Source organism: Rhipicephalus sanguineus, chromosome 8 (assembly GCF_013339695.2).
Source record: "Rhipicephalus sanguineus isolate Rsan-2018 chromosome 8, BIME_Rsan_1.4, whole genome shotgun sequence".
NCBI lineage: Eukaryota > Metazoa > Arthropoda > Arachnida > Ixodida > Ixodidae > Rhipicephalus > Rhipicephalus sanguineus.
Genome location: NC_051183.1, coordinates 156,435,119 through 156,458,825, shown reverse-complemented (window position 1 = coordinate 156,458,825; position 23,707 = coordinate 156,435,119). Strand labels below are relative to the sequence as shown.

The window sequence follows — 23,707 nt, the reverse complement described above, 5'->3', positions numbered from 1 at the left end:
AATTCTGTTCGCTGTTAGAGCTCAATGAACTTAATTTACAAAATCACCAGCCAAAAATGTGTAGTATCACCTAATTTGCGATAATGAGTCCAGAGGTGGCTTCTTTGGGTTCTGCCTGCATGGTGTGGCAAGATTTCCATTCATTCTAGCGCCCGCCCACTAATTTGAACTCCGCTTAATTCGAACAATTTTATCATCCCCTTCGAGTTCGTATTAACAAGCTTTCACTGCATTCAAGTTTCGGTGATATGAAGACAATGATAAAGAGCTGCAGCCCCACACATATTTTGTGAGAAACGCCTGAACTACTCAGCAGCCATTCAAACTGCCGTGTAACAGAGTTGTCACATTTACACTGCCGTGTAAATGTGACAACTCTATCAACTCTATTGAGTTGATAGAGTTGTCACATTTTGATTCCCATCGACTCGAAGGCCTTTCAAAAGAACCCTTGTGACACAGGTATAAATTGGCCCTTTCAAACTATCCTAGAAGGCCTAGTGCAAGTACAGTTGTGAAGTGCCCCCTATGCCATAATTCTTCCTTTTGTGAATTGGGAAGTACCCACTACGCATGCGTAAGTGAACACTCGCACCTGCACACATTGTTGAGGCTGTTGATAATGATGATCAAATGCCTGTGCGCTTTGTAATTGGTGGGCCTTTAAACCAAGCAATCCTTGCGGAATTCACATGTTTTGACGCCTGGTGTGATTCTACGTTTCTGCCACACAATATTACATGTGTTAATGACACTCCTCGCTCTACATAACATTCATATAGCATTTCTCTCCGAAGTAATTTTCAGCGCGGCCATGGCTCTGTGGAAGAACGCCTGCTTGCCACGCAGAAAGAAGTCCTAGGTTCGATTCCCACTCCAATCGCAGATTTTTTAATATTACTTTATTTGCATCTGTCTCGAATTTTTACTCGCGGACAACGCTGATTTTTCGCTCACAACCAACGATGCGGATGCCGACACCGCAATTCCTGCGAAATGCGCTTTTTAGCGCCATCGCGTTAATACAGTAATACCTCATTAACTCGAACTCGCATATCTTGAAAAATCAACTAAGTCGAAATTTTCCACGGTACCAAACGATTTCCCACAGGTGCAATGTATTTATTGCCATTTATCTCGAAGTATTTCCGTGCCCACTTTCGGTTATCTCGAAATCTTGACTGAGAGTGGAACAAAAGCTTCGCCACCGAACCGTTTCACAAAATACAAGCGGCAGAATGTCATACGTTTCACAAGGTTCGCGCGAGGCTGCCACGCTTACGACGAAGTGGGCACTGGTTCCCGAAAGTGAAGTCGAAACCTAGCGGCATAAAAACTTTGTCAAGCAACCCTGTGTCATGTCATGTGACGCCATAGACGTGCACAGAGGCAGACCCTGCAAAATAGCACGGGTTGTACACATAGTTTTGTTTACCGTCAGATACCATTTCACCATTTTATTTACACAAGGCACGTCATGCGAATTTTTTCGTCGGCCGTGCGATGTGGTGAGGATAACGCCGCCAAAGCAAAGCAAGTCACTGATGCTGCAAAGGAAGATAGCCCTAATCAAAGAAGCGCATTCGAGGCTCTAAGTTTCTGGACGTCAAAATGGCACTGATTGTGTGGTTGCATCGTGCGAGAGGAGCCCTTTCCAGTCACAACATTTATTTATTGTACCCTCAGGTCCCGAAGGCATTATGGAGGGCAGTGGGGATACATAAAGAATACAATAAACAGCAAATCATAAAGGAAAAAGAAAGGTAAAAGTACAAAGTGGCTGGCAAAAACTCACAACAAACCGTAATGCAACGATACATTGACAGAGAAGGCCAATTCTCTGGACTTAGCGGTGGGCTACACTAATCTCGCCTGCAACATTGGCTGGTTTAACACTTTTCTTATGCGAAACAACATGGCGTCACGCACGGTGATCGCGGCAGTGTTGACACAGCTACTCAAGGGGGTGATGACGTCAGCCGAAACAAGAAACATGCTTCGCTTGATGCGAAATAAAGTTGAATGCAGCGGCGCAGATGTTGCCACATGCGATGTGTTAAGCAACCCAAGAAAGCTTTGCTACGTGCAAGTATTACTGAGAGTCAGACCAGCCTTAGTTGGTCTTCTTGCACTAAATAAAAAGGCAGTGCCAAAAAACACAGCTGGTTGATAGCTCTGGTATGTCATTATTTTTCTTTAAAACCTTTACAAAGAGCCAGTTAGGTGCTCCTGTTAAAGGAGCACTGACACCAAAATTTTGCATCTTGTTTTTTCTGTTGCGATAAGTAGTCAACGACCCACTTATCGCGGCTTGAAAGCTCGTTTCCTCGAGTGCGTGACCGTTAATTATTTGGAGACGATTTTATGGCACCCAGTCGCAGTTTCCGTTTCAGAAAGCGCCGAGGGAGGCGGGACCCAGAGTGGGGGCTATGTAAACATAGCTGGCTGCGTGAGCATACAAAACCGCCAATGAAGACTTCCTGGGTGCTGCTCAATGCCCTCTGAAACGTTGTAAATATGCATGACCCCCCCGAGATGCACTGCGGAGGCGAGGACACCAGCCTTTGTACTCCTGTGCAAGTTTCCCCTTCTTTCCGTTGAAAAGGTCTGCTAGCAGAAAGTGGGAGGGAGCGCCCGCAACAGTCGTGACAGCCAACGCGAAATCGTGATGCAAGTGGCGGTTGGTTGTTTACAAGGGCACCAAAGGTGCGTTTCGCGTGGAGCGGCGCAACGCGCACTTTAAGGAGAGACCCTGCTTCTGAAACATGTTTCTTGTTCTTGAGCATATCATTATGAAACTTTCACAGCTTATGTATTTTTATGTGCTGATTTCAAACATGCAATTATTGTTCTAATATAACATGTAGTTTTGAAACTACTAAATAGTTTTTGCATTCTTAGGAGCAGGCTTTATTTCTAAACTGTGAGAGCTATCAAGCAGCATATCACAATAACCTGGAATGAATACTGTATGCAATAAAAAAAGAATGGATGTTCTAGGCCCATTTGAACAAAAGTTATGGTACGTTGAACGTTTGGCAAGTGAGCGATGTTGAGCTCGGTCAAACTGGGATCAAGCTGGGAATGTTCAACATACCATAACTTTTGTTCAAATGGGCCTAGAACATCCATTCTTGTTTTACTGCATACAGTAATAATTCCAGCTTATTGTGATATGCTGATTTGCTTTATAACACTCACAATTTACAAATAAATCTTGCTCCCAACAATATACATGAAATATTTGATATTTTGAAAACAGCATAGTGTACTAGAAAAATAATTGCATATTTGAAATCGGGACATAAAAATACATAAGCTGCGAAAGTTTCATAAAAATGTACTTAAAAACAAAGAAATATGTCTCCGAAGCAGGGTGCCCCCTTTCTTTCTTTCTTTATTTGTTTCTTTCTGTGCAAGTACAGAAAATGGAGCGAAGGCAAAAGGCCAACTCCGGCGATTTTTTGGCCATGTCAAAGTAATGGCGCTTTTATGTTCCTGAGACGCTCCTGTTACGGGCCCGATAGCAGAAATACTCGGCAAATTGGAGAATAATTTTAAATAAGCAAAAAAGAGCAACACCGAAACCCAACCGAGTGTACTGTCTACGTGTGACGTAGACGTTGTTACGAACGAACCGGAAGTCGTGCAAGGCATGCTGGTCACGCCGGCGCAGAGTATGAAAACTGTGACAGCCGGGACGACCAGCGAAGTGCCGGCCAAACCAACGCTGTCTGTCGCCTTGTGCACAGCAGACGCTCGCTGTAGCGGCCGAAGCGCCCAAGTTAGCGGTGCCCTCGGCTGCGTCACTTCCGCCGCCTTGCCAATACTGACGTCACAGACGCAATGTTGCCAATAATTGTGGGAAGCCAGGAGGGCGTTTGCAGACAATCTTTAAAATTCATTTGCAAACAATCTGCGCATGTCTCAAGCCTGTAATTTTGCATAAATGACGGAAACGTGCAAAGGAACGTACCCAGCGAATTTCATTGAGATCCATCGACCTCGAAAAATCGCCGGAGTTGGCCTTTAACATTTTAAATGCCGTATAAACGCGTGCAAGGGCCGCACCCCGTTTTTTTGAAGTGCATATTCTAAAAAAAAAAAATATATCCGCGTAAGGGCCGCACCCACACTTTCCTCAACCAATACGCATTCAAAATGCGCGTGCGCGTAAGCTTCTAGGCGTAGTCGATAGATGGCACAAGGAAACGCAACCATCATCATCGTCACCAGAGTATATATATATATTTTTGGATTTTATTCGTGTTAGGAAGTTCGTGAAGCGGGTTTAAAAATTTTAACTTTTTTATTAGTATTCACAGACCCGCCAACTAAAGGTTAAAGCAAGATTTTATCTTTAGCTTCTCACATCTCTATACAAACGCGCTATCGGCGCTATCCATATCGGCATTAGCATCACCAACTTTGGCATGGTGTTCGCGTTGTTCGGTTTGTGCAGTTCAGCCAGCCATTTGCTGTAGTTTTCTGCACTGTTCGATGACCTTCGTGCTAGCTTGTTTTCTACACGGCGTTCACGTTTTGGCAAGATGGGCAAGTACCTGAATAGCTACACTGCTGGCTATAAGTTGAAGGTGATCGAGTATGCTCTCGAGCATGGGAAACGTGCCGCCGGCAGAAAATTCGACGTTGACGAGAAGTGTGTTCGACGTTGGTGTGCTCAAAAAGAAGCCTTGCGAAACACCAACAGCACTAAACGCGCTTTCCGAGGAGAGCAGTGCAAGTTTCCCGATTTGGAAGAAGACTTGCTCCGCTATGTGACTGAAGTGCGGAATGATGGTCTTGCACTCACAATGGTCATGGTGCGTGTGAAGGGACCAGCCTTGGCGACTGTATTTGGGTGGATCCTATCTGCGTGGAGCTCGGTGTCGACGGACATTGTGTCGCGAAGTTTTAAAGTCGCCGGGATATCTAACAGCTTGGATGGCACGGAAGATGACTGCTTGTGGGGTGACGGCGCTTCGCAGCACACCATCTCATCTCGGACTCCAAGTCTGAGGACTCGCCGAGTGACGACGATTGAGCACGTATGCCGCAAAAAATGTCGTATACCGCAATAAACGCTCTTCGTTCTCTAACTGGTGCGTTTTTACTTTAAAAAAAAAAAAATGTCGCGTGTATGGGCCGCACCCTGAAAATTGGCCTTCATTGCTTGAAAAAAAAGTGCGGCCCTTACACGCGTTTATACGGTATGTTCTAGGCTATATTATCCGTTAATATTTCGTAGATGATGCGTGTGTGTCCACACAAATCCATCCCACAGGTTATCTCGCCTTCGAAATTTTGTGTCAGTGCTCCTTTAAGAAACCGATCAGTAGTGATAACGTTTTTAGATAGAACTGGACTTCTCAATGGAATTCGCACAACTTTGCTTATCTCGAAAATCTTCTAATCTTGAAATTTTTTCTGGTTTTTACTACTTCGAGTTAACGAAGTATTACTGTATATCCGTGACTGACTGTATCTGGATGCACTCAAGATGTTAGTCTGTCTTTTTTTGTGGGCAGTTCTGACAAGCCTAACTCCTCATAAGACGAACAAACTTTTGCAGACCCTCTGAGTTCGGCTTAATGGGAGAGTCTACTGTACTCTGTTAAAGTTTTTGTGACAGAAAATTTAAAAAACGGTCTTTATCTTCACCTGAGGTCCCCATCCAGGAATCATCATAGTGAATTTCGATGCCAGCACATTGTTGCAAATTCTCCAGGCCTGTACTTAGGAACCCATGTGAACCATCTTAAATATTGCTGTAACTGGAGAACCAGTGAACTTAACTGCATAAAGCTTTGTGGTTCTTCAAATGCTATTTGTATGAGCATATCCTAAAAATTTCATTAAGATATTGCAACAAACCATAAGTTGCTGCTTCATGGTAACCTGCCCCCTGAAGTTGTACAAATTTTCAAGACAGTTCAGCCAACACAGACCATGCATAGCAACGAAACTTTGCCTCGGAAATCACTAAGCAGTGCTACTAAAATGGAGTGATCTTATTAGCCGAGTGATGAAGTGAAGCCGAAGTTTTGCGAGTAGGGACACCTGGGAACAGCATGCAAAAGAAGAGAGATTGTGCACACCCCAAGTGCCCGGTGCAGGGACTCCCTGTTGCCTCCAGTGGAGTCTTCCCAGTCGGCCACACCTCGCACTATGGAGGAAGACGGCAGCAGAGGAGGCTGAGCACTACCCTGGGAGCTCAGGTTTCCTCCGTCCGATTGGGTCACAGCACTGTCGTACTCCTGGTTGTCCTCATCGTCGGCATCCAAGTCCGACGGGCTGCAAGACGCGTGCGCCACTAAACGTGAGAACCACGTACAGAACTTCCCACCCGTAACAAGAGTCCACCCTAAAGACCTATCATTGCAATAGCAATTATATGGACACACTGGGCGGGTTTTCCTGTCTCTCTTGGCATCGGCACCGCCGTGCCATTTCTGACAGCTTCTTCTGCGCCTCCACTGTGTGCAACTCTACAAGGCAGAAATAAAGAATTTGAATGAATGAATGAATGAATAAACTAATTGACTTAAAAGACTTTATGGCGGTTTATGGGGAATGTTGTGCTGGAGCCGATGTCTTGGAACGAAATCACTTATTTCAGTCATGTCATGCAGGCCGCCAGTTGAGTAAAGCAAAACTTTATGCAAGACAAAGTGAAAAGAAAGAGGCAGTAAATACCATATTTACTTCAGTAATTTGTGCACTTTAATCCCCTCTTATTTTAGGGCCTCACAAAGAGGGTGCAGAAGTCACAAGAAGATATTGCGTACACGCCCTCTGTTACGTCTGCCCAATCGACAGACCTAATGTGGTGGCAACAGCCCCCCTCCCCCCGAATGCTAAGTTTTAAAGTAAAACCTCGTTCATATGTAACCTGCCAGGAATGCGCAGCATTACTATGCATGAAATGCGAGCGCTTAACGTAGACAAGGACTTAATAGAAATAACACAAGGACAGCCATTTTGACAAATTACTATGCACTAACCGTCAAGTAGTACAAGTTTTGCTTCTTTTTTTTTTACCAAAGTGCAGGAAAAGAAGAGTTGGTCATTAATGATGTTTGTGCTTCACATCTAGCACTGACCTTTTGTTGTTTCGGCACTTGCATGGCCTGCCAAATGGCCTCGACTGAAAAAGAAAAGAAAGAGTGAAGAGGGTGCAAGGTACAAAAGGACAGTTACAATGAAATTTCCAGGGATGGGCAAATAGTAAACTTGAGGTGCAGTACACATAATAACAGTATATATAATATATTATAAGAAAAAGAGAAGTTTTGTCACGACCTAACTAACTCGTGCAATATTTTTAAGAATTGTAGCAAGGCGTGTATGAACGTCCCTTTATTGGTCTGAAGTGAAGTGGAAGCGACTTCCCCCAGTAGCAAGATTTGAATAGCAGTAGGGTGCAAGTTATAAGTGGCAAAATATGTTATACTTTAAAAGTTTGACATACTTAGCGCATATAAGCCCATAAAACCCGCTTTTAAGCTTTAAAAAATAATTAGGGGTGTGCGAATATTCAAACTTTCAAATATCTTTTTAATAATGTTTACTATTCGATTTGATTCGCAAGGCACTTTTACCATTCGAGGTATTCAAACTTCTGGAAAATAAGTATAATGGTCCGATTAGCTAAAAATTAGATCACAGCACTTCTAAATGATGCGCGTGAATCCAATTCTCCTCACTGACTTTGACCTGTTGGTAAGGTTAACGGCCATCACCGCACCCTGGCGCTATTTTAGACAGGGTAGCTTGACCAGTGCGCTCAGACTAGAAAGCGTGCAGCGTAAAAGCGCAAAGCGCAGCAGCTGGTTATACTGTACTTAATGGAAAAAAGAAAAGGGCAAGCACAATGCACCCTCACAGAAAATGAAATTTATTCTGCTGGGAGTTGCTTTCGTTTAGTGATCCAGTTTTGCTGGCTTTGAGGTCACTTGTGGAAACGCCTCGATCGCGTGCCTATTCAAGGGCCGTTACCTTGACAAGCTCGGTCTACACGGAGCTGCTTGAGAACGACAACAAGCTTGTCATCGAGGTCCAGGTATTTCTCTATTTTCAACCTGTAGAAACATTCCTGGTGGACGTGCAGCTGAAGATCTCCTTCCTTTCTTTACACCACTGACGGACACAGGCTTCGGGCACGCAAAATAGACGCGACGTAGCTGTCTACAGCGTGCGAAAGAACTTTTCTTTGATACAGTCGAAACCCGCGATAACGAAATCTCATGGGAACGAAATTCTCACCGCAATGAAATATTTTCGGAGCACCAGCGAACGCCCATAGGAGTCAATGCATTTCGTAACTTGCGACTACGAAAGATATTCATACCGCAGTCCCTCATTAACGAAATTTTTGAAACACGAGTGCGCAAATAATCTACTCTTGCAACATTAACTACATTAGAAAACTGCTGAAATGCATTCATGCTACACTTAAGTTGTGCAAAACTATCGCTACAGCGCACTTGAGAAGCAGCCGCCATCATTGTTTACAAAAAAACAAAGCTGGCGACAATGATGATGATGATGGCTTGCCTAAACACCTGCTCGTTATCGCGGACTACGTAGTCAAATCCACATTCCTCATGGAGTTTCGTTTGTTGGCTTGGTTCTGTGCTTGCATTTGTCGGCTTTGCGCACACATGGTCGCGTGTGTGGAGCCATTTGTGGAGCGTTTGCTTCGTCGCTTGGTGCAACGTGAACTATGCGTTCCGCGTGCTTCGTCCGATTTCGCTGCCTGCAAAGATGCCGCCTCCAACGAAAAAGCGGAAGTTCATCCCGCTGGAAGATAAGGCTGCAATCATCAGTGAGGTAGAAAAGGGCAGGAAAAAAACATCGCCGAAGAATTCGGCATTGCGTGCAGCTCGCTGTCCACGATTGTGCGCTGATCCAGCGGAGCCGGAAGAAGGTTCGCCTGTAGGCGCACTTGATGACGGTACTGGTGACAGCGCAGTGCCGCCGTCACTGACCAGTGCATGGGGCGAACTTTGTGCCATGGCAAACGAGATTTCCGATCGAGAGGCATTAAATTGCTGCGTGGTAAGGCCCGCCAAAGCAAACTTACTGACTCCTGGAAATGAAATGTGTTTTTTGTAAATTTCATGTCTTTTCTGTTGCCTTCTCGCGCCAACGAAATTCCCGCAAGAGCGAAATTTTGTGCTTTCCCCGCCTATTTCGTCAGTGCGGGTTTCAACTGTATGAGCTTTCATAATGAAAGGGATGCACACCATTTTCACTTCTCTGGGGACAAATTTGATGCAGACGTACTGTAGACAATATTGATGCAGACAATATTCGCCTAAGTGGACTAGCTTTAAAATGTGCTCCTTCGCCATTTTGTGATGGTGATGTCACTACGTCTGCTACTGACAGTCTGCTGTGGTGAATGCCATGAACGTGGTGTTGGTTTTGTACTCGATCGACTCATTTTGCGAGATGTGCTTTCCGAATGATGTCTTGGCACCGCAAAGTCAGCCTGCGATATCAAATTCATTACCACCCTAGAAATGGCAAAATATCAAGTTATCCAGGCTCGTGCCAATACTGCGCGTTACGTCAACCACGTCACTAAGCGACAGCTAGCAGCGCAGTTTTATTTTTATACGGTGGACAGTGCGCTGCCATCACGTGTATGGGTTACCGTGAAAAAAAAAAATGTTTTGTTTCTGGCCATGTTTTGCACTAGATTTTAGAGCAAAAGTGTGTCCAGTGTCCGCAAAAGCCGTGTGCAGAAAACGCGTGAGATCTCCCAGCGTAACTGATGCTGGCAACAACTGCCACAGAAACCACTTGCAGCCACAGAGAAGGAAAGGGGAATCCCCATGGCAGAAGAGCTCCCGACTCGAACGGAGCGCGCCCTTGTGTGCCGCATCACTTAGCCTTCAACTTATGTGGAGGCAGTGTTGCTTGGAAGTACTATTCGAAAAATGTTCAAGAAATATTAGAAAAAAATATTCGATTCACACTCAAATTTTAATACTCGAATTCGCTTTGCACCCAAAATTTTACTATTTGCACAGCACTAAGGATAACAGATCGACGTGCAGGTAACATGTACATTTAACATCGAAGTGAGGCTGTGTGGCAGCACGGATTTCCCCGAGATATGTGGTTTCATGGCATAGCAGCTGCCCGCTGCAGTGAAACCACCTTTTCAGGGAGGTTACATGAAGTCGAATATAGGTCCATTTGTTTATTTCAAGTACTGTAACAGCCAATCGAATATTCAAAGTACCAGAATATTCGCTCATGCCTAGAAAATTCACTTAGGCTGAACTGGCTATAAATGAATAGTAACTCAAACCTCGTTATAACAAAGTCACACCTGACACGAAAATAAGTTCGTTATATCCAAAAATTCGTTATACACGTACATTTGTAACACTGTATCTATGACAAGACTATTGTTTATTTACTTCGTTATAACTGATAATTCGTTATAGTATCGAGGTTTGAGTGTACTTAATATCGTCAGAGTGTACTAGAATGGGGGTGCGTGTCCAGAGTGGGCTCCGCTCTGAGGCAATTTTTAATGAAGATCCACACAATGCCACCATCAACTGGAGTTGGCTACACCTGCCACGGTTAGGCCACGCACGACACCCAGCAGCCTGGCAGTCGTGTGTCGAGAGCAACCACGCAGCATAGCTGCGGTGTTGGTGCAAGGCTGTAAGTGATGTCGCACTGTGTTTTAGGACAAATTCAACTAACAGGAAGGCAACACGCTTATTCTGCAAAATGCCCTGCTTGTAGCTCGGAATGTCAGTTTCTATCTCGCTTCACTTGTTTTTTGCACCCACAACACACCTGCCAACCTGAGTGTATCGGCAACCACTAAGACCAGGTGATGTGCACCAGCCAGTCTGCAACGTGCTATAGCCAATGTGGAGACAAATGAACGAGGAGGGGCGCACTTCCCATCCAAGGCCTTGCGTGCAATTGATCCAGTGTTGTAACGACCTTCGTGTCTACTCGCGTGCGGCCTCTTCCAGACTGTCAGATTCCCAAATAAAGTGTTTGATGGTACGCAGGCCAGGTATTGGAGAAAATATCTTAAGGTAAAACAATGTTTTGATAAAGACGAAAAATTCTTGCACAGGGGTGTTGCTGGAGCCAACATTTTGACAAGCAGACTTGTCTTTCTCAAGGCAGAAACTTGACAGCTTGTTGAAATGTTGGCTGTGCCAGAGTTTTTTGTCTCCTCAGGCTTTCCCCTGAAGTTCTACCTCATTTGGATATTTTGATACAGCAAAAGAGTGTGAAAAATGCCACCGTGCTGGCCACAGACTATTTCTTTCCGAGAGAGTGAACTTGCCTGCCCTAAAGGCAAAATGTGTGTCTTATATGTGCACTGCAATGCCTGTGTTATGTCTGAATCGAAGCAATCTTTTATTATATATCTGTTGTCCTGTGCACAATGATCACAGCTGGTTGTGGCACTGTAGCAGAGTATGGCTTTCAGTGAGAGATGAGAGTGAGCATTCTTTAAGGTACACTCAACGCTCAATCTTACATCGATACTTGTCTAAGCGCTGAACTGAAAGGTTTTCAAAGCTTCGAATAGAGTGCTTCAATGTTCAAGCTGTCTCCAAGAGCTCCCAAGGATTGCTAAGAACCCTGAATGAGCCAGCGTTCTGTAATTAAGGGGGGACATGGGTCTTTAGACCAAATAGATCAAAAACTATATTTTTGGAAACGGCATGTAAAGACGTACAGGGCATCTAATTTTTTGTACATATCAATGCTAAAATGACAGATGCCACACTTGCATTCCACTGCCTTGAGGGCCTGCTAATGGTAGGCTACAGCGAGCGTGTGTGTGTACACATACACATTTGAGACACTTCACAATGAAACTTCATATTCGTTTGTTTTCTTATTTTCTCAAAATACTAATTCTGCACACCCAGCAAGAGAGCATTACTGCAATTGGCTATCCCACAAATGATAAAATTTATTGTTTGCAAGACCACTGCATGGTCGTATTCAAAACAATGAAGTTTAGTATAGTAAAATGTAAGGAATAATAACTGAATCATAAAAGTGCTTCCATTGTCGCTAGTCTTGTGCTTCCTGCTATTGATCTCTATGTCATTTGTATATTTTTCTGAGGTGGTTACTTGCATCACAACCTTCTGTACTCCTGACCTGCTCAGATAGCGGGCTCCTATGGGGGCGCGTGTCTCCGCTCTCGTTCGACCGCTCGCCGTTGATGGCGCTTCCTATAACCTGTTCGTCTGCTACTCTGCGACCGTTTGGATGGCGCTGGAGTGAAAACACCTGTTTTATGTGATGAACTGCCGGCATTATGTGACTGTTCCTCCAAACTTAGAGGGTCAAGTAAGCTATTCAGTGCGGTTAAGTATTTACTGCACACTGGCTGACTAACGTGAGAAGCCGCAGACTTGCCCAGTGTAGGACGACTGCGTCCTTTCAAGTGCCAAAAAAAAAATAATTCCCTTTCCGTATTTTTATTTCCGAAGTATTTTGCATTTATGCATAATATTTACACGATATGAGCGCTCTGCGCTCGCGAAACATCACCGCAGGCATTAAAGCTGACCTCAGCAAACAGGTGCTGACTAGCGCCACAACGCTAGTAAGTTACATCCCTAGCGGCAGGAGGTATGAACTAGAACATGGGCGCCAGAGAGGGGACATCTGGGCAGGTCAGGAGTACAGAAGGTCGCGACTTGTATATTGTTGTACGAACAAGACGAATTGTTTTCTTCATTGTACTATAATGAAATAATGAATCCATAGAAGCAGTAACTGCATTTTTTGAAATATGGAGAAGAAACTAAACAAGCATGCCAAGTTTTATGAAACATGAGCAGCTTTCAGGACCCACATCCCCAAAAGGGTGCAGTACCTCCTGGAAGGCCCCTGTCCCGGCCATGGTGGTGCCTCCTCCCCCACCAGGTGGCAGAGCCGAAGAGGAGATGGAAGGCCCGTCTTGCTGCTGGTGCAGCACCTCGTTCAGGGTCGTGTTGCGGCGTGTCTCGGCCGACATGTTCAGCAGCTCTTCCTCTTCACCCGTGCTGCCGCCCGTACTCTGAAACAGCCGTGGTAGGTGCCGCTGCTGCTGATGACAGTGTTTTGGAAGTACCATGTCGAACAGTGAGTAACAACGTCAAAAAAAATTAATAAAGCATACGCTATTTCAAAGGGCAGTGCTACATGTGCACTCTACAAGGCAGGGTTCCCCAGCCCACCGCTCCGCTTCACTGCCCGCCGATTTCGATAGACCACCCAATTGACCCCTCTGAAATGCATGCCTGAGGAATAAATAAGCAGCACATCTAGTCGAGAGTTCGACGGAATACCATCTCGTCAGGTAAAGGCATCGTTAATGAGCAAATCACTGACCAATGTCAAAATAAAATAAAACAACGTTTCGAGATCTGTACAAATCTCTTGGTCACTATTTTCTGCACGTGCAACACCGGCGATGCATGCTTCTCACAACCTGGTCATGCAAAAAAGGAGTTTGAACAGGTGGCCCTGTGGTTTCAAAGACCACCAACTCCAGTGCCAGCGCTAGAACACAAACGCCCGTGCTTCCATTTTCTATGCGCCACAAATGTGGGACCAGAAATGAATTGTGGATGTGCGTCGAAAACACAGTTTGAAAAGTTGAAATTCGTAAGCTTATCCCTTTTCTCAGAATATCCACCCCTAAAAGATTTCTAGGGAGAACCCTGATACAGGGTAACAATATTACTAATTAGTATATAAATACACATAAAAAGTACACATACAAGGAGTAATTGTAATATATAGTACTATATGAATATGAACTGATACTTTTATAAGGGCAGAGATAAACAGCTTCATGGCAACCAGCAGACTAACCACGTTTCACAGGGGGTAATCGTAACATTCATCCATCACTCTCATTTCACTCTCATCCATCATTTCTCAGTCCACTCATCCATCCAGCAACTGCTACTTTCATGATGCTCCATTTATTTCCCTTTGGTTGCACCCTGTTTGGTCTATTATACTTCAGAATGTGTTGGGAAAAACGGTGTACCCCCAGGAAGCAAGAAAAAAAGGAAGTCTCTATTGTCATACTACAGACTATACGTACAGGCAAAGCTTGAGATCAGGAGTTCTCAAGCTTTCTGGCCTTGGAGAACCCCAGTGGCTTTTCCAGAGTGCCGCAGAACCCCTAGCTTTTTTTTGTCCTTTAGCATGAGGAGGTCAATCCGAAGACGGAGGAGTAGAGGGTAGGTGATGACGCTTCTTGGTGCGTGCAACCACAGTGTTGTTATTGCCACATTGGCCTATTATTTTTATATCAAAAGATCATGTCTCTTGATATGGAACTCGCGATAATACATAGACTACCTTTCGGTAGTTACTGAGAGCTCGCTTTTTTTTCATCGCTGTCATCCAATAAATCCTCTCCGCCTCTCGATTTTCACTTTATGCTCTTTGTTGCCATATCACCTACACTACCAGCTGTATACTTGCTGGTGAGTCTCTTAGTTCTTTTTCTCCACGGTGAGTCAAACCTCTTCTTACACAAATACTGGAACACCTTCACTGCCCATCTACTCTCTTTCATATTCCTTAGACTCTTCGAATCTCATTATGCTCTGAGCTTCCCTCACCCCGAAACTTGCCCATCCCATATCGCCCTTTACAGCCTCATTTGTCGTCTACCCGTGAGCGCCCAATGCGAGGTGTCCCACAGTCTTTTGATTCACATCCATTCCTGACTGCACCTCTGACCTCATGCACACCAATGAGTTTCCAAATGTAAGCCCGGGAACCATTACACCTTTCCACAGACCTCGAAGCACCTCGTACCTATTGTATCCCCATAACACTGTGCTTCATTACTGCAGCATTCCTCTTTCCCTTTGTTGCCGAGGCTTTTTCCTGAACCTCCATGCTGTGGCAGTTGTGTGCAGCATTTAATCTGACAACGAGTCGAAGGCATAGTCAAAGATGACAACGGTTACCCTTTGGCTACCGGCTGGCGATAGCGAGCAATGATTGCTTGTCACATCAGGGAAGAACACTGTGTCGATTCCCACTGCCTCGCATGCATAATCATGCAAACAGCAATTAAACTTTGCAGCGGGATATCTCGGAGCACAGACATGCTAGAATTCTTCCAAGTGAAACTATGAAGAAACACTGCTGCCTCCAACTTTTCAATAGAAACATGCCCGCTTGCTGTAGTCAGTAAAAAGTTCATTATTGAATCTTAGTTAAGTGGGCGGCTGACTGCAACAATTATTGTCTCACTTTGTGTCCCCCTGGATGCACAACTTCTCTGCAAAGGTGCTTTTCAGGCACCTCTCAGTGCTGAACTTTGAAAAAGCCATAACGCTTAATTTTGAACACTCAGTATGTCGCTTCAGTGTGAGAGACGTCCTACCTAGCGCTGTTATGTGGCTCCAAAATACCCTAGGCACGGCTTTCTTTTTTCATGATCTGTCACCAAGCGTTCACATTCACCTTTAATTTCTGCCTCGACCAATATCTGTACAACGGATTCCTTCTCTAAATATATTTCCCATACTTTGATAGCTTTGTCCTGCGCCCACTTCTCCTTTTTTGCCTGTCTGTGCTCCAGTGATGCTCCATGTCACTTCTCAATCGCTTCCCGGATTTCCTTGTTTCACCAACTTTTTGGCTTCCTCTTTCCTTTCCAGCAAATAGTTTTCTTCTCTCTCTCTATCTCTTTCGTCATTAGATCTAACAGCTCACTGTACTCCCAGTCATTGCCTGGTATTTTGCCTACTTCTTCCTCGACTCTTGCGGCTATGTTTGATATTTGTTTGTCATTTAAATATGAGCTGCGAAACTTTGATTCTATGCTCTTATTTCCAGTTTTATATCCCATTTGTAATTGTTGTGTCGTACGATTCCTCATGGCATGCGGAAACACCAGTGCAGTAAAGGTCCCTGTACATGCCACTGGGTGGAGCTGGGTCTCCCCCATGCCTCTTTGCTATCACCAATCCGGCGTGGCCATGCCGGTCATGTGACCCGTGCCCCGCTGACCAATAACCTTTCTTCTCCCTCCTTAAAACCGCCTACAATAAACGCGGGAGAGCAGTCTCCCGTCAGTCTCGCCGAAGCTTGGTCTCTGCGTCGTCACTCCGCGTGCCCTCCCGTCGTTCGGCCTCTCCGTCGGCCCGTCGCGGGTTACGCCGCGCTCCTGCCCTACACAACAGTAATGGTATGCATTTATGATCACTATCCAAGCTTTTAATCCCTTCCCTCGTCTATTCTTATTTCTCCCAGTTTATGATAAATTCCTTCAGAAGAAGACACGCAAATTGGGCGAGTTGGTGAGGTTCCATGGTAAAAATATAAAACAGCACTTTTTTAAACACAAGACGAAGGAAAGAAGAGACACACATGGCGCTGCGCCGTGTGTGTCAGTGCCACGTGTGTGTGTCTCTTCTTTCCTTCGTCTTGTATTTAAAAACCGGTGTTTTATGCTAAATTCCTTCAGTCATGAGACAATAATCAATACTCGATTGCTTGTTTCCGACCTCCCATGCAATCTGCCCATCACATTTAGCCCCGTGTTAATTATCTCCAGACTATGTTGCTCGTAGAAATCTAGCAATAACTTCCCATTAGTGTCTGAATATCCGTCAAGGTCATGTATGCAGGCATTCATGTCCCCTAGAAAGTGCAAGATAGTCCAAGACCAGCTTTAGAGACATCTGGTGACAACTATTTCCACCACATTCAAGCTGCAAAAACCACGTTTTCACTGTTCACGGCAGCTACCACATATGAGTGATAACTAAGAATATCCTACTAATGTAGCAATAGCTATTACAGGTTCACTTCGGAAATCTACCTATGAGTGCGCAACCATCGTAACCCTTTCCTTCCCATTGAGAGTACAGTCGCCATGAGATTTTGAGCCAAAATGACCGAGGACGACTATACTAGTCAACAAACATTGCTCCCACATGGAACCAATGACAACTACGCTCGTCACAGTTTTGTTTCCTGACGCTAGATGGCCACACATGTCCATGCTGTGCCATGTGCGTCTCGGCTTTCTTTGTATGGCCATCTTTCATTGTATTGACATGCAGAGAAGCCATCTTCAAGCTTTTTACCCAATTACACAAGCTATTTACGCAACTGAATTGAAATAATGGTGCCGTTTTTTTCTGAAAAAAAAAAAGAAACTATAAATTGAGTGAAAAAAAATTTCCGGTAAATTTGGTACAATTTTCTTCTTTTTTCACGACAGCGAAAGGATTAATGACATAATCCCACTGAAGCGAGGAGGAGCTGTGAAAAGCTCAAATCACTTTTGTCGAATACAATGGAGGCATAACAATCATAAGCACAAGTTCTAGGAAAGTTCACTGCTTTTAGTGCAAATTAATATTCAGAAATAAAACGGGGACTCAGTCTGCTAGAATACATGTCAACGTAGCCTCCAATCCTGCCATATTATATTCATAAGAAGAGTACATGAGGAGTATCTAGATAAGTAAATCAACAGTTCTCGTGTTTTTTTAGTATAAACAGACAACTTCTCCTTTTGATTATTGAGGTGTAACAGTGAAGTGAGCAGCTAACCATACTATAAAACGATACAGCTATGAACAGTTCTTCCTTGAGCTAGAATGATAAAAAGTGATGACATACACACCCCCACCCATTTTGCTTTGCCCGAAGAACTCATTCACAATGAGCCATAAGCAACAACGTTCTCTTTTGTTGTACAGTAATGGGTTCTCTCTGCAACTGAAAGGTCTCTCGAATGAACCAACGCTAAATGGCAGCTGTGGTGATCAGTGAGGTCGTTGGCATGCCAGCATCAAACGTGACTCATGAAACGCAGCTGCAGGGCAGATTTCTGTCTGCTGGATACAACATGTAGAGCTGTTCTACAGTCATGCAATGGGGCACACAGTTTTGTACCCTTAACTACTTGACAGATTTAAATGCAGCATGTGCAGTATGAGGAAAACAATTCTTAAGAGCAATGTCATGTTAGAGTAGTCATGCTATTATTTAAGCTTTCTATTTTAACAAACTTGCACAAATTTCCACATCACTACTGAGAGCAGAAGCCTACGGACCGCAACATCAGCAAAACAAAGAGATGTTTGCTTCAATTTCATCTATAACGACTCTGTTATATGCAGAATAGTCTCAATGCACTAAACTGACTGCGAAAGGTGTACGCATGCTGAATCACACGACTTCAGTCTACATGAATGGCTGGGGTTACGAACAGAAATTATGTCGTATTTCCAGTCTTTTGCACAAACTGCAGTTGTATTCTAATTCAAAAGTTGGCTCTCACAGATTTATACTATTAAAGAACTGCAGCTAGTAGTCTCTTAACACACATTTCTACCATCATTATTAATGAGCCAAGTAATTAACTCCGAAGGCCAGTTGAATGCATCTATCACACAAACCATGCCCCAACAGTACTGTTTCATTCTCCACATTCCTGTACCACTACCTTCCGGCATTCCTTTTCTTTTTTTTCTCTTCTCCCTTCTGACATAAAGAGATTGGATTGTGCTTCCTCCCAACACTGTGACGATCAACGACCAATTATATGCCAGGATTACTATTTACGACCACTAAGATGAAGCATGTGCTTTGTCAATGACTCGTACACTCTCTGCCATGCTGGAGTTCATAAAGAACACCTTCTGTTGGGCTTATTCTACTCCAGAACTCAACAGCACACCCCTTAAGCGTCAAATCACACTATCTGCCTCTGCGCCTTCATATTACTCCCTTAGGAGTGGTGCACAAATTAGCCTAACATAAAGTTAAGCAGTCACCTTTACTGACAACGAACAACGCATTAACGTGCATTAATCATCGAACACAACGTTGGTGCTTTAGTCTGAAGAAACGATCTGTATTTTGTATAATTTCTTTTCTCTATCCCCTTTAGGTGCAACGAATGATAGACTATCTCTAGATGTGTCAAATTTACACAACGCTACTGCAAGCTGCTTGATATTCTGTTGCAAGAAAGAGAAAGTGGTATGTTCATTAGCGCTGCTTTCAGTAATTAATATTAATTAGTGTTAATTAAATATTTATCCTGTAGTACACACGTTTGATGATACGAAAGACGCCCTCGCTCGTTTCTCTCTTTCTTCGCTATGCTCCGTTCGTCGGCTTGTCTCTCCTCCTAGCAGAGTGTTCCTAATCACCGTGCAAGGAGGAAGAGCAGCAAACAGACAAACAGGTTCTGTAGATGACGAGCAGACGACATGTTGACGTCACAGCGATCGTTGAGGGGATGAGGAATGCCGAAAGGCACGGAGAAGGGATTGTTTCTTGGAATTGTGGGGCGCCCACAGCTTGTAGCACTGCCGCATTTGTCATTGTTGATCGTGAAGGCATTCTGAACTCTATGCATGCATTTACTTGAAATGTTCAAAGAATATCGGAGCACCTAAAAAACGAAAACAAAAGGACTGATAATGCAGCAGAAAGCACCGGTATCCAATGCACCTAGCAGAGCAGCACAGCCGAGGACGCTTGCGCTTGGCTGCGCACAGCGCGCATGCACTTACTCTTGACCATTTCTCCGATGTGTAAGTAAACAGTGCACCAGACTGCACTTGCAGTTCAGCGTACTTTGTGCACTTGCACACTGTTGGCAGATCTTGTTACCTTTTGAGAATATTAGACGCCACCATATCCCACACCCAGAGTTTGAGCAATACTGTCAAATTTCAAGGGTGTACAGTCAACCTGAAAAGTTTATAGACCATGTCAGTGCTTGGCCAAAAGCCTCTTCGCAACATTTCCACTACGTCAGTGGTGATCGACAGCAGCACTACGCCCAAGACGCTCCCCTGCCTTGATCAATGAGCTGCATATTTTCTCACTGGGCACGAATATTTCCTATCTTTCTCTTTTAGATGTGAGGCACTCTTCGGCAGCCGTGGCTATGTGCTGTCTCGAGAGCAGTCTATCGGCACAACTGTTATCAGTCGCAATATTTTGCGCTAAGTGACATTTAAGCAATGGTACAATGCTCACGGCATGCCATGATAGCTATGATTCTGCTATCAAAGTAGAAATGTGACGCTCATACTGCAGATAAGCCCCTTGTGTGAAAACAATGAATAAACAATGCACTGCACAACAGTAGAAAATTAATATGCCAGTAAATAAACAAAAGCCCATATTTATGACCCAGTGGTGTAGTCGACAGTAGGTGGCACACCACTATGTGACCCGGACAGGCAGTTCAGCATGCGCTCACGTGGGCCGCAAATGTTTGTGGTTCACTGTGCCAAGCGATAACCTGCTTGCAGTCTTCTGTGATGTCTGAACAACTCAAAGTCACGCCAGCTCTTGTGAGCAAGTGAAGTCACCTATTATTCTTAAGTGGGAGCTTGGAAGTTCACTGTGTATGTGAATACAATGCATACAGCTGCTACCTAAACATAGCTGATTTGTTGGTCAATGGCTGGTGCCACATGATTGCCCTGGTGTGAAGATGACCTACGATGCTGACGTGCTAGATGGCACCTTTGTACAAAGTCAGAATTAGCACAGTTAAGTTATTGGCCACCTTTGCATAAAAAAAGTATGACATAATACCTGTGTCAAGCGGGCAAGTTAAGTGTACTTGCACTTCGGCTAAAGTGCACTTTACCAAATCTAAACAACACAAGTGGAGAGTCACTAGCTGAAGAGAGTACTCCGGTTGGAGTGCGTTTCATGAATGCACTTTGCTGCGCCTCGGCCAGTATTGACTTGCAGCGCTTTTATAGACAGCTGCGTTTCTTGGCAAGAAAAAAATAACTGTTTTTATGTAAAACAACATTTCTAAATGTATTTTTTCTTTCAACTACATGTTCGAAAAACGCACTCGCAGTCTGCTGCCATTTCTTCTTTTCTACAAGTGTGCTCTGTTTTGGCGTTTAGCACTGCATACCTTAAGTGTCACTTAGGGTTCCCAACTTGCCTCAAGTATAGGGTTACTACCTTGCTAAGTGTGTGATTTGAACACAAAGACAAAGAAACGTTGATTAGGAAGATGAGAACGCCACGATAACTGGGCTGTAAGAATGCAGTACCTGGCATCACCAGGTACATTGCGTCTGGGACGAAGAAAGCCCCTCGCCATTACAACGACCTGAAAAGAGTTAAACTCATATGGCTGGCTGAGACATATTAGTGCAAGGAATAAATTGACAATCGCACGAAAGAAGACAAGCATGACAGCACGCTTGGATTAGCTAGTCAACCGCAGCTTTGACGTCATGCCCTCGGAGAGAAGTTTCGCATGTTACACTAACAAGTAAATTGCGCTATAGTCGTCGAAGCAACGGTGTTTTCGCGTGCCCACAAGCGTCACGTGTGCGTACATACTAACATTACGGCGCGGGAAGTACTGCTGTCGCGTGGCTCGAGCGAATGACAGTTTACTCTTTAAAACATTGTCAAATTGCAGACATGCCACGTGCTCTTCAACCATGATAAACTACAAATCAGTCATCTCTGACTTAGCTCCGTTGATTGTTTTAAGAAATTGTAGCATGGCTGAAGCTGGGATATCGATCTTTTTTTTCTTTCGGCCGGTGCACGTGTCAAGAGAGAGCCACACACCTCGGTGGACTGCAGGTGGACCACTCCGGTGCTGCGTCGTTTCTCGCGAAGCTTTCGGCGTTCGCGCTGGGCCTTGCACTTGTTGGCGTGGTTTGGCCGCGGGCACCGCTTGTCCTTGGCCCGTGGCTTGGGCGAGGCGTCGTGGTCGCACTCGAGCGCCAGCGAGCCGAGTTCGCAGTCGGGCGCCGACAGGTCCCGAACCGCGAGCGGAGCGGCCGTGCGCGTCACCGCGCGCGCCGTCCGTATGCGCGAACGGCGTGAGCACTGCACCTCGAGGTCGTGGTCGACGTCCTCCTGGCTGAGCGAACTCGATGCCATCGCTAGAAGACGCGCCGTGGTCGTTGTCCGCGACGCTACGGAGCTTGGACTGGCCGTGCTGCTGTGCTAGGCCTAGCTGCTGTCAAAGACGCGATGCGTTCGTGCGCGCCCGAAGTCGACGCCGCCGATTCCTCGCGTCGTCAGTCGCCGGTCGTTGTCATGGTTGCGTCGTCGCGGTCACAACAAGCGCCGAACGACAAAGCGCGCCGACACCACGCCGAGCCAAGGCCGTCGCGTTGCATACAAAGAGCGGGCGAGATGAGGCGATGATCTCATCAGCTGTGTCCGCTATGAAAATGTGCGTACCGTGCGTACCAGTAAGTTTGCCCTTAGGGCTAGTAGAGGCCGCTACGAGTCAAGACCTCACAGCAAAGCCAGTAAACATAAAATAAGCGAGACAAGCTATTTCCTTTCTTACCGCAAAAACCCGTCTTGCGTCACAACTGTTTACAACTTGTTGCGGCACCTGGTGCTTTGATAAAGTACTAAACTGCGCAAACACAACGTTCAACACCTGGTTGGTTTAAGGAGGTTCTGTTTAGTTTTGAGCTAGTTGCTTGAGGGCGTCTGCTTCGGAAATTTTCAGTCTACGGTGCCATAATGTGGCCACCGACTATGTTGGTGGTGGTGTCCACAAGTGGTGGCTCTCGGGGTGGAAGTCCTGGGTCACACAAATACGAAAGCACTTATGGCATCTTCGACAAATCGCACTGGTGCGCACCGGGGCGCCCTGGTGCGCCGTTTCGTCCAATCGTCGTAGCGCCCGGGTGCCCCGGTGCGATTTGTCGAAGATGGCATTAGTAAGTATAAAACCAACATGTCGCAATAAATACGGCAAACTTTTGTATCAACACTCGAATGTAGATGGACAAAAAGATGCTTCGAATCATGGGTAATAAATAATTAACGCAGTTCATAAAACAGCGTTCCTTCGTGCTTGTTTCGGTTTCGCTTGACTGCGGCGCTGGCCGCGCGTGAAAATGCGGCCGCTTACTCAAAGATTATCGCATCGCGTCATCGACTCGCGTGACTACAAACTATGTTTGGATCTCACTATTTGCGGGTTGCGCACTGCAATTAATACTAAACGGTCCCATTGGTGATAAACGTGCGGCGGTGGTTTCGAAACCGAACGATGAGAAAGTCGTGGGCCCACCCCGAAACGGGTCGATGATACGAGCCGTCGGCGACAGTATTCGCGGAGAGCCAAGCGCGCTATACTGCGCTTATTTTGCCACTGCATTCTGCTACAGGACGTTTCGTCGGCCGGGGCAGTACCTCTGGCTTGCAAAACACGCGAATCTCCGAATGCTGCCGCAACTCAGGAAGTCGGCCTAAACTGCGACGCGTCCGTCGGTAAGTTGGGCTTCACCTCAGTGCGTCACTTTCACGTCGTCTCTTTAATTCGATCCCTCTTCGCGTGCCCGCTGGCCCTTCGTGCGTGAACCGCGGGGTTATTTCGAAACAGCGTTAAATATATGGAGCCCCTGCGTGGTTTTCTTCGCGGCTCTCACTTACTGCGTGTGATATATATGCATTTAAGTGTGCGTAGTATTCGCAGAACCGTATCCGTTGCGGTGTTTCTTCTTGACTATAGCGACAGCAGAATGAATGAATGAATGAATGAATGAATGAATGAATGAATGAATGAATGAATGAATGAATGAATGAATGAATGAATGAACGCCTTTGTTTGGAGGAATGGGACGTTTCTCTGCAATTAAATTTGTGCGTGTTTGGGAGATGTATGCATTTCTGTCCGCTC

General features: G+C 45.2%; 1 protein-coding gene across 1 annotated transcript in view; it reads right to left on the bottom strand.

Moving 5' to 3' along the window:
- Positions 1-22,240, bottom strand: part of LOC119403625 (uncharacterized) — a 52,003-nt gene extending 29,763 nt beyond the window's left edge. Inside the window, exons 1-4 of the mRNA XM_037670546.1 lie at positions 21,625-22,240; positions 12,893-13,075; positions 7,104-7,147; positions 6,099-6,294 (exon numbers count right to left, since the gene is read on the bottom strand). Of these exons, the coding sequence (XP_037526474.1) occupies positions 6,099-6,294; positions 7,104-7,147; positions 12,893-13,075; positions 21,625-21,942 (741 nt within the window). The 5' untranslated portion in view covers positions 21,943-22,240. The remainder of the gene's footprint in view (positions 1-6,098; positions 6,295-7,103; positions 7,148-12,892; positions 13,076-21,624) is intronic.
- Positions 22,241-23,707: the final 1,467 nt, after the last annotated feature.